At 31.8% G+C, this 11,562-nt stretch overlaps 2 protein-coding genes and 1 long non-coding RNA gene across 3 annotated transcripts; 1 reads left to right on the top strand and 2 right to left on the bottom strand.

Moving 5' to 3' along the window:
- Positions 1-497: 497 nt before the first annotated feature.
- On the top strand, positions 498-1,872 carry LOC145165753 (uncharacterized). The gene is made up of 6 exons (XR_013740188.1): positions 498-628; positions 729-794; positions 902-1,025; positions 1,195-1,240; positions 1,372-1,514; positions 1,652-1,872. It is a non-coding gene; the product is annotated as an uncharacterized LOC145165753 (long non-coding RNA).
- LOC145165752 (cytoplasmic 60S subunit biogenesis factor REI1 homolog 1-like) lies at positions 1,799-4,069 on the bottom strand. The gene is made up of 5 exons (XM_079084590.1): positions 3,760-4,069; positions 3,015-3,527; positions 2,738-2,907; positions 2,423-2,644; positions 1,799-2,317 (listed from the first exon to the last, which is right to left on the bottom strand). Exons 1-5 carry the CDS (start codon positions 3,862-3,864, stop codon positions 2,170-2,172), a joined length of 1,158 nt encoding a protein of 385 aa, XP_078940716.1. The 5' UTR covers positions 3,865-4,069; the 3' UTR covers positions 1,799-2,169.
- Positions 4,070-5,918: 1,849 nt separating this feature from the next.
- LOC145165751 (SH3 domain-containing protein 1-like) lies at positions 5,919-8,543 on the bottom strand. Its single transcript, XM_079084589.1, has 10 exons — positions 8,253-8,543; positions 7,752-7,856; positions 7,565-7,634; positions 7,316-7,464; positions 7,148-7,249; positions 6,877-7,071; positions 6,726-6,788; positions 6,509-6,649; positions 6,270-6,344; positions 5,919-6,150 (listed from the first exon to the last, which is right to left on the bottom strand). The coding sequence occupies exons 1-10, from the start codon at positions 8,310-8,312 to the stop codon at positions 6,052-6,054; spliced, it is 1,059 nt and encodes a 352-aa protein (XP_078940715.1). The 5' UTR covers positions 8,313-8,543; the 3' UTR covers positions 5,919-6,051.
- Between the last annotated feature and the right edge of the window lie 3,019 nt (positions 8,544-11,562).

Here is an 11,562-nt window from a genome sequence, read left to right as displayed (position 1 = left end):
AGATTGACCTAAAATAGAATGGAGAATCGGGTGTAATGATCAATTTGTCAACTTATAGGCTTCATCTCTGACAGGGGATGACTTGTGGAGGATGTTCATCAAGTGTGCAAAGAATTTTGGAGAATCAAGTATCTACTTTGTCATTCATTCATTCCTGTTTTAATCTTCTTGACACTTTCTGAAAAAGAAAACAAATCGTTTGATTTAGGGGGTGTTTGGCTTATATTTTGAGAGCCCAAAAGTCTTTTTTGGAAAAGATAAAATATAAAAGATGTTTGGTAAAAGCATTTTAAAAGCAACTTTTGGATTTTTGATATAAGAAAAACTGACTTTTTGGAAAAGTCAGGAAATCCTATTTTTTGTAACTTTTACCAAAAGGACTTTTGCCTATAAAAAAAAAAAAAAAAAAAAAAAAAAAAAAAAAAAAAAAAAAAAGTCAAACACCCCCTTAATCTTCTATACATACATGAATAGGCACAAGTGGCGTCTGCCAATGTGAATGTTGAAACAACGACATCAATTGTATTGCCTGTATCTGAAGCTAAAGCTACAGTAAATTGGAAGAAAGTAATTGGGGAAGATCTTGCAAAGAATTTGACAACTTGCGGATTTACCTCTACCCTTAAAGGTAAAAATTAAAAATATTTTTCACTGTAACTAAAGAAATCGACTTTCATATTGCAATCTGCAGAATTTTAAACTTTGTCTCCTTTTTCTATTGCTTACAGAAGGATAGCAACTCCATACATATCCTTGACTGTCTCTCTCCTACCGCTTCCACCGTTTTCTATCAGGTTATCTTGCTCTTCTCGATGCTTCCCATTTATTTTCTTATAATTCAAGGTCTTATAACTGTTGATAGATGTTTTAGAATAAACCCACTAAAAACGGAATGAAACAGGTGATGAAATTGATGTTGGGTACGATTTGGATAATTTTAGGATTATTTCCAGTCTTAGCCCTAGACAGTTTGATTGTGTGGTTGTCGATGGCTGAACTGCTAAAGTTTTCTCCTAAAGTCCCTGGTAAGTTTTTTTCCCTGAAAGTGATTAAAATTTATGATTAATCAAGTAGTAACATTATTCAGTTGTGTCATTAGCAACGTTTGTTTTTTATTATGTTAATTATTCTTTATATTTATTTTAAAAAATGTTTTGTAAAACTGTTTTTTTATAACATACGCATCTGCTACAGGTAAATCTTATTAGAAATTGCATCAAATCAAAGCCCACTCCTTCAGGTTCTTCCATTCCACTATAATTTACTTATTTATGATATCTATTTACCTTTTACTATGTAAATCCCATTGGTTTTGAATGATTAGTAAGAGATTTTTTAACATATATTAATTAAGATTATTTTTCTTCACAGGTGTGGATTGTGTCATATTTTGACGGACTGGAATTACAGATTCCATTCCATAGTGGAACTAGAATTGGAATTCAAGATTTCAAATGGCCTGAAGGAAGGAAAATGGAAAGCCACACTCAGGTTCCACAAACTTGTCCTCAAAGGTAAATTTTGAGGTTATTGCTTTATAAGGTCTATAATTTCAAATGTAGCCATGAACATATATGAATTCGACTATTATTGACTGTTGATTGCTAATTCCCTTTATGTCGGGATTCAAGTGTTATGCTTAATTTTTCAGGGGTGTGATTCCATATGATTTGATATCTGTTGAGAGCATCAGTGGTGTCAAGGAAGGAAAATAGAAAGCCACTCAGTTTCTACAAACCTATTTCAAAGTGAAGAAAAAATCTCACATCACCTAGTTATAACTTATAAATTATAAATGTAACAGAAAAAACTAATAAACATTATTATAAATGCAACTGTAAAATCATAGAGATCATTTTACAGTTTTGTCTATTATTCGGTACCATATCAAACTAATATACATTATTATAAATGCAATATTGGGCTTTACCCAAAGATACATCTACCATCCTAATAATTTGCATCCAAAAACCACAAAAGATATCTATATGATCCAACATCCAAAAATTGCTTCTCTTTCACGACTTCATATCCACGCTACACATCCCCCTTACCTTTCTTCATTAGCACATAACCAAGAAAATCTACAAAATTTGCAACTTAATATGCAACATTCTTCTGCTTCATCACATAAATGTATGCATTTAATTGAAAAATACATGTTTAAAATCAATATGCAACGTTCTTGGGGAGGTTACGGATGACATTGCTTTTCATGCCTATTTTGGATTTCATCGCCTCTACCCCTGACCTATTCATCTGCTTCATCACATTCTTCCTCACCATCTTCTCTTTTGATAAACCCATGCTTTTATACCTGGACTCATATATGAATTTCACAGTTAGAATAATCTTTTAAATTCATGTAGTTGCAGTTTTTTAAATCTGTACCAATTATGAATTTGAAATCAGTTTCATTCACCTTTTTGCTGCCAGCTCAGCAGTTCCATTTCCATTTGATGGGCGTGGTTTTTGACGATAATAACGCAAATATTCCCTTGAACCAATTGCTATCGTTGATATTTTATCATCATCATTTCTTCTAGTTATAATGAGTTCGGATCCACTGCTTCCTAGTTCTATGCTATCACCTGTACCATCATCAACAGTAACAAGCTGCAGCTTCCCGTTTTCATCCACGTAACTGAAATCATACAAGAAAAATCATGCATCCAGAAAATCTAAATTAAAATTTTCAAGGAGCGAAAGCCTGATTCAGTAACAAATATTCAAATACCTGGTGCTATAATCATAGAATTCCTCTAGTTCAGCTTCTTCTTCATCATCACCATCACCATAGTGCACTCTGCAATGGTTTTTTGCCACCATATGTTTCCTAACTGCTTCCAAACTATTGAAAGGCTGGGAATTAATGTCGCAATATAAACATACGTAATCACGTTTAACCTGTAAAAAAGATTAAATTTGTAAGAAAAATTTAGAAGAATGGGAGTTTTGCTTGTCTGATTGTTTAAAAAATAAAACAAAGGAATATATTATTGCAAGTATCTTGCCTTAAGTCCAAGATATGTAAGAAGGCCTGTTGGATCTTTCAGATACTCAACATCAGGTATGATTAAACCATGATGTTTGTGCATATGGATCATACAGCTTTCAATAGTTTTATGCTTTTGGTCACACAGGAAACAAGAAGTTGGATCCAATTCCTCTTCATCCTCATCATCCATGTCCTCATCTGAGGTTGATGTCATTTCACCGATCAAACTGCCGTTTTGGTCAACCTCCTCCCATTCATCACTTTCTTCACCAATTTGGGGAAGATCATTCACAATAAGGGGTGGAAGTGGCTTTATTATTATCATTGCAGTATTCTCATCTCGCGATGCCCTAGTGGTATGAACACGAGATTTCAGATGCTGAGCATGAGCCATGAAACTTCTATATCCTTTGCCACAAAGGCCACAAGCATACAGCATAGGAAGCTCGCTCATTTTACTTTTCTCTTCTGCAAGTGTGGATTGTCTTGCTAAGAAAAGCGCTTCTGTAACTCCTGGAACCCCTGCAAGCTGATTTTTCAAAGACTGACATCAATTACATATCAAAAAAATTCCGTTTTTATGTTTAACGATGAAAAAAACTAGCTTCGAAGCACATAATTTTCAACGTTACAGCACAACCACAATTAGGGGAAAATTAAAATTATACATCAATTGATTTAGCAACACGCACGTAGGTGAACCAAAAAGAGGGAAATTGTGAAAACGAAAAAAAAAAATCAAGTATTATAGATTGATTTACCTTGCGTTTGAGGTTGTAGCGATGCCATTCAGACTTGTAATGGATCTTCTGATCATTTTCATCGATGAGTTGTTTGTTGCAGGCGTTGCATGTTAACCCTGGCATGTTTTTTGAGACAGAAAGCTTTTAGATTGAATGAGAGAGAGGAGGAGTTGTTTCGTATGTTAGTAGAAAGCTCGGCGTAAATGGAAGGCGGGGGTTTAAAGGCGGAGGACGTCGGTGTGCGGTAGTCGGCGAAGGCGAGAAGAGGTGATCTAATCACTTGCGTCATGTCACGATATTCTAGACCGTAAAGAAAGTAATGGAAAAAAATACTTACAATATTATATCTATAAAAGATAACAATATTTTATAAATGGGCAAGTGATTATAGAAGCTTCATGGCTCAGCATCTGAAATCTCGTGGCTAATTATATATTTTATAAATGGTCCCATATCATGTTTTATAAACTTTAAAAAAATACTTACAATATTATATCTATAAAATATAATCGTTTTAACATTTTTTAGGTTGTTTGTATATACTATTATTTAGTTGCAATTGGTCACAAATATATAAAACTCCATAATAACCGGAAAAGTTTACGTCAGACCATCTCCATTTTTTTTTTCCACAAATAAAGTGAAAAATAGAGTAAGTAGTGTTTCATCTCCAATCATATTTTATTTTCTATCATATTTTTTACCCCAAAAAATATATTTCTAAATATTCCATTTTTATAGTCTATATATATTATTAAATACACCCCTCTACTAATTATATTTTAACAAACATATATTATATTTTTTTCATTACAAAAATATTACAGATTATATTATCATAAATAAAATGTTTATATATAATGAATTTAAATTAATTATTACTTTATTATAAATAATTATTAAATAAATAATATTATATTTATAATATATATCTCAAGATCACGATCATATTTGATTACTATATTTTATAAATTATGTTATCTTGTTTCAAGTCTTTACTATATATTTATTTTTTTTATATGAATTCGATAAATAAATATTAAACTCTATATTTACGATTAATTAACATAAACTAGTATATAACATGATATTATAAATATTAAATATTGCATTTAAATTATTATTAACAAAGAAGAATAAACTAATATAAAATAAAAATAAAAGAGACTAAAATTAACAACCGAAAATTCAACTTTATAGGATAGGGTTGGAGGAGAATGGAAGAAGAAATGGATGAAAAAATAGAGTTTGATAGTGGGTTAGAAGCTTAATTGAAAAAGTTTATGTTAGAAGCTTGTTAATTAACAAAGTGGTTTTAAAAAAAAAAAAAAAATCTTCTGGTATGTATATATATTTTTTAAATTTCAAAAGCTTTTAGTTTTAAAAAAGTTTCCAAAAACTCATTTTGTGACTTTCTTAGTTGTAGGAAAAAAAATTATTAGTTCTATTATTTGGTTTGAAGAGGTTTTTTCCAAAAAACAAACAGCACCTTAGCTTCTTTTTCCCACGACTCGAAAGTGGATAGAAAGATTTAGAAGAAAAAAAGCATAGAATCTCTCTCGTTTCCCGTTCTTTTACTTTTTAGAATAAACTAAAAGCTGAATATATATGTTTTTTCTTTCTCTTCTGTGTTCCCATCCGATGAAGACAATTTTACCATTTTGACCGTAAAAAAATTGATTTTCTACTTTGCCATACTTCTCGTCATATTTTTATTACTTCACGTGATAATTTTTAGCTACTATAATTCAATAACACTTTTTCGTTCTCATTAATTGGCAATAACCATCGAATTAAAACTATCCAATAAAATGGTTGCGGTGTTTTTGTTTTATTTGTAGTAAACCATCCGGTATACCTTCCCCTTCCCTTTGACCTCTCTATCTTTTAAACTAGTTTTTACAATTTCATTATTTAATTTTTTTAGATTGAAAAAAATAATATGTAACGGTGGATATACAAACTCATTTGTTGCAGTGGTAAGTATACCAGATGACCTTATATTGCATCATTTTGCCAAACTAATGTTGTTTCAAATCTCAAAAGATTAATTAAAACAACCGAATATATGATTTAAAATGAGGCACCATTTAACATCAACAGTTGTATGAATCTCCTGATCATATCACAAACTATTTATAGACAAAAAACTACAAACACATTACACATACATACCATTGGTATAAAAGATTTCAAAAGCATGTATCATTCCCATATACAATTAGCAAATTGCAAATAATTACATATGTACGTACAACTAATATATTACATAATACCTATATTATATAACAGATGTGCTGTTGTTAGTTGTTACCTAGGTTTTGGGTTTTCTTGCCTTTCCAGATAAGCTGATGGAAACCACCCTGTCTTTCCATTGCATTCTCCTTCAGACCATCCACTAGGAGACACCTGTCAAGTTTTACAAAACCAAAATAAAATTCTTTATAAAACAAAATACAAAAAAAAAAGACCAAATAAATAACCTAATTTAAAAATAAGTAAAACTCTAGGTATCAACAGAGGGATACCTGGCGCACAATCACAAAATCATCAACGGAAAGACTTAGTTCACCATCTGCTTGAGCATCAAACGGATGAACCACCTAAAAAGGATAAAAGGTGATGAGTATTAAGAGGGCATTCAAGTCTTTTCCGCACGCATTTTTTGTGGGACAAAAAGTTACAACTTTTGACCTATTGACATCAGTCCCAGTGTGCACAGAATGCAGTACAATCTGTTTTATCCTATCCAGTACCCAATATTCACCTTTCCAATAAAATAGTCATAATCTTGATTTTCACTCGGATGCTTTTCATGCTCATGTTGAGGGGCACCATCAGATGGAACAATTGTATCTTTCTCATTAGCAGATGGAGACGATTCTTGCATATGCTTTGCCAAAATCATCTGACACGTATAACAAAAAGATTTCTTATAAACTAAAAAAAAAACAAAAATTATAAAGCATCTAGTTCTAGTTGACCTCAGTATGCAACTCCTCTAGGATAGCCAAAACATGGCGATGATAATCCCTTTCAGCATCCACCTAACAGTTTGAACATATATCAATTCGTGTATAATAACACAAAAAAAATAGATGCTTTATTCAAGAAATATGTAGTATATAAGATTACCATCATAAGAAGCTTTTGCATGGTTATTTTCTGTTGGTGTTCTTCCACTGACAACATAGCAGAAATAGCTTCTTTTTGAAGTGTTACCATGGAAGCACGAACCTCACTTAACTTTGTTTCCATGTTTTTAAGTTTCAAGACACTCTCTGTACTTGGATCTCTAAACTTTGTTTGACGCCTTAAAACCTCCACTGCCTAAATAAACATTTAAATTCAACTAATTTTTATAAAATATATATTTCAATTTTTCAATAATCAAAATAAAACATACCTGTGTTTCGACTTCTTGGCGAAGTCTGTCACAACTTCGAGCCAAATGGCGAGCGTCCTCTAATGGAGCTCCTTTGATTGATGCTCTCAGTGGCTCACATACCTACAAATTATAATAAATGTTATTGTGACATCAGAATGATATTCTTTTATATAAAAATGAAGTTACCTGATTGTTAAGTATCTCAAGCATAGTGTCCCTCTTGTCTTCAATAGACCTTTGTGAAGTACCAAGTTCTAGAGCAGCCTTTGCAAGGGGGAAATCAGCAGTTGTGCTTTCGGTACCAAATTTGTGACAATCTTCAGCCAATCTTTTTGCTATAAATGGTGAGGTAAATAAATCATTTTCCAATAATTTAGATATAGAAGACCTTGATAAAATAGAAAAAAAACAAAAAGAAAAAGAAAAATTACACACCTATATGTTTCTGTTTTCTGCTTATTGAAATAAACCCTTCAACACCACGAACAATGTCCTTTTGAAAATGCTGAGACATAAATTAAGGGGTTAAGTAACATCAGAAAGTTGTTGATTCTTGATGGTTGAATATATAAGAAATAAACAATGAAAGAACTTTAAAAGGGGCTTTAGCCTTTAAGCATACCTTAGTTACCCTTGTCGAATTACAAAGATCTTGAAGTTTTTGGTGACAATGAAGTTCATCATCATCAAATATTTCGGCATCTTTACCCAGACGACTTAACACAGCCTACCAAAAAGAAGAATAGACAAATATTGCAATTTGACAGTAAAGTTACAGGAAAGAAAAGATTCTACAGATGCAACAAAAATGGGCGGTTTTTTTTTTTACATGTATTGTATCATCTCTTAAAATGACAACACATAAGTAGTTTTCTATCTTCAATACACAAAATCGATTCTATGAAGTAAAAGAGTAACTTAAACCAACAATACCCCTTAATAATCAAAACACAAAGTTTTCACACAGGGTTTTAGACCTTCGATCAGATAGATTGTTCCATATTTAGGGTAATAAAAAAATCGGAAGCGATTCACGAAATCCTAAACAAACTATGAAACTAACTAAAGAAGGAATCAAGAATATTAGGGCTGATCATCTTCTAATAGTTACTGATAAAACTACCTGTTGCTGTTTCGCTACTTGTTCCCTGAGTTTGCTTGCTTGCTTTCGTATAGCGTCCATTTCCGATATTCCAAGTCAAAACCGAACTTACTGAAACAGATGAATCAACCAATGATGAAAAAACTTTGATTTTGTTGTTCGATGGAAGATATCTGTTGTTAACGCGTATAGGAGAAATTTGATGGCAGAAAAAGGTATGAATATGAACAATGACAGGAGTTTAAGAAAGTTATTCGAAAGATACGATTTGACACAGTTTGTAACTGTTTAGGCGCGCCTATTTACTCATCGCCTCGGTAGTAGTTTTTTGTTTAATCACAAGTACGGTTTACATCCCCGTGTTACAACATAAACCGACAATATGTCAAACACGTACGGTAGTAGTCTTTTTGTTTAATCACAATAATTTTAAGTTTTTAACGATATCCAAAATAACATTTGTCAAACACGAATTAACTATTCGGAAATATTGATTGGTTATTTCCCCTTTTCACCTCTATTGATTATCGCATCTTCTAAAGCTTTCGCGACCTCATCATCTTTCAAAATTTCATCATTGTTATCAACAATTGGCTTTCTTGATTTCCTTACCCAATCTTGACTGCAAACTAAAGCCTCTACAATCGAATTGATTGAATGTACGTCATTCGGTGTAGCAAGAAAAATACGATTAAAAAAATGACTTTTCAATTCCGGGTCAGGTATTTGGAACCGAATAAGCCCTTATTTAGGTAACCTGGATCGAATAACCCGAGAACCGAATAAGCCTAATATAGATATCCAAGAACCGAATCGAGTTGCTTATTCGGGTCTATCGGTTCGGTTCGGGTTTCGGTTCGATTCGAGTTTCTAGGCCAAATTCTCATCCTTAGTTTGGAGTGATAAAATGTGGTAAAGACTGGTTTATAGGGAAAAAAAGTTTTTTTTAAAAAGCCAAAAATTATTGTCTTTTATAAAAAGCCAATAAGAAGTTTCAAAAACATTCCTAAACACGCCCTAACAAAAATATTTAAGAATATTAATTAAATTAGCTACTATAAATTGATAATTAACATTTCTCATTTTTTGTAAAATAATTAATTATTCCTAAACATGCTATTTTGGAGTATGATTTCTGTAGCGCCCAAGTTTTCATACCAAATACATCCAAAAATTTCATTTATCATTTAAAAATTTTACAATTAATTTTGGTGTACATTGGTATTCTGGAATACAAGAAGTTATTACAAGGATCGTATTGGCTTCAAGTGCAAGATCAAGTCAGACGTCACAATAATCTACCTGCAAAATAATCATCATAGAAACGCAAGCCTCACGGCTTAGCAAAATAACAACTACAAATAACATAATCACATAAATCACAATCAAATAATCATCACTAATAACAAATAAATTGCAACAATTAGTGGTATTCTTATACCCTCTTAGCGACTCTAAAATAATCACTTTCTCAATGATGATTTATTACTTAGTAACAATCTCTCTTTCTCCCACATTGTGATCTCTCTCTCTCTCTCTCTCTCTCTCTCCCTCTCCCTCTCCCTCTCCCTCTATCGTAATCAAATTCTCACTCGTGATCAATCTCTCTATTGTGATCTATTTCTCAATCATGACCGGTCTCTTATTCAAAGTCTCTCTCTCTCTCTCATGATTTAAGATCTATCCCTCTCAAAGTTAATCATTCTCTCTATCAATGTTTATCTCTCTCAATGGGAATCAATCTCTCTATAAAGATTTATTCCTCTCAATCATAATCAATATCTCAGTAATGATTTATCTATCTCTTAATCATAAGCTATCTATCAATCGTGATCAATCTATCAATCATGATCTATCTATCAATATGATCAATTCCTCACTCGTGATCTCGATAAAATCTATCTCTCAGTAATGAATAGTTCCCAATAATAATAAATTATTTAGATCTCTATATAATTCACATATCCTATATCACAAATATCACAGATATCACATATATCACCAATCTAATACAAACAATTACTCATAAATTATTTATCTTTCAATATGATCTACCTCTCCGTTATAATTTATCTGAATCAGAATCTGTCTCATCAAGGATCTATCACATTTATAATTTATCTTTCAATTAATAATCTATCTCTCATTTAAGATCAATCTTTCAATCAAATATTAATCTCTCAGAATTATCAATCTTCCAAATATCAATCGATTACTCAATAATAATTAATCATATAAATCATGTAATGTATAGGTATAAAATACATATACAATTTAAATCAAATAAAACATATATATTTTGTTCATCCAGCATAGATATCAAGAACACAGATAATATGCACACATAACACGTAATTTATATTAAATACTTCATATCTATATGTAAGTTGAAAGTAACTATGCACTCACTTGTTAAAGGGATGATTCCAAACTCGGTCAGCGTTTCGCTTCTAACAATTATATTTTCCTTCGACGAAACCTAGTATCATTACCGCTAGATTTTAGTCTAATATTTGTTGCAACTATTTACGAGCGATATTGTTTTATAAGTGTTAAACAATACTTTCCAAGCACTATGTACAGACAAATGTCAGACATGAAACACCGGAGGGCAGGACCATTTTGGCATTATAGCATTTCTGAAATACAACAACCTTATGCGGCCCTTCAAATCTGATTCCCCGTACTGCGAGTAGTTAAAAGATATTATAAGAACACTTTATATATTATATTATATTATATATATATATATATATATATATATATATATATATATTATAAGTTCATAATAACGATATTAAACTTAAACATAAGCTATACTTATAGTAGGGTAAGCATGACTCACTTACCAGGAGGTTTGGCTAGGAACCGGGCTCTGCGGGGGCAGAACTTCCAAGCCGAAAGCTCTTCTTCTCGGAGCCTTCTGGCGCTCCTGGACGCGCCTTGTGACATCCCCAAAATCACGGCCAGAAAAGACCGATTTAATTTATGTTTTTAAATAAAATTTGAGTAATCCTTTGATTAAAAGAGTTGCGTAATTTGTTCCCAAAACAAAATATGATAAGAATTTATCAAAGCATTTCATAAAGAAATGTATTTTCATTATATAACAAAACCTCGGGATGTCATGTTCCGAGGCAAACCAAAAGCATAAACAATACAAAATAGACCTTACAACAGTTACATATAACTATTGGTCTATAATCCAAAAATATCTTGACAATGTCATCCAACTTATGCTCTCGTGCCACTACCTGTAATACAAAGAAAAACTGAGTGGGTCAGGCGTGGGAGCCTGGTGAGCATATAGGGTTTTCAACCCACAATAAAT

This window comes from Lactuca virosa, chromosome 3 (assembly GCF_052849685.1).
Source record: "Lactuca virosa cultivar CGN04683 chromosome 3, Lactuca_virosa_CGN04683_v6, whole genome shotgun sequence".
Taxonomy (NCBI): Eukaryota; Viridiplantae; Streptophyta; class Magnoliopsida; order Asterales; family Asteraceae; genus Lactuca; species Lactuca virosa.
The sequence above is the reverse complement of the archived record's forward strand: the minus strand, read 5'-3'. Positions and strand labels throughout refer to the sequence as shown.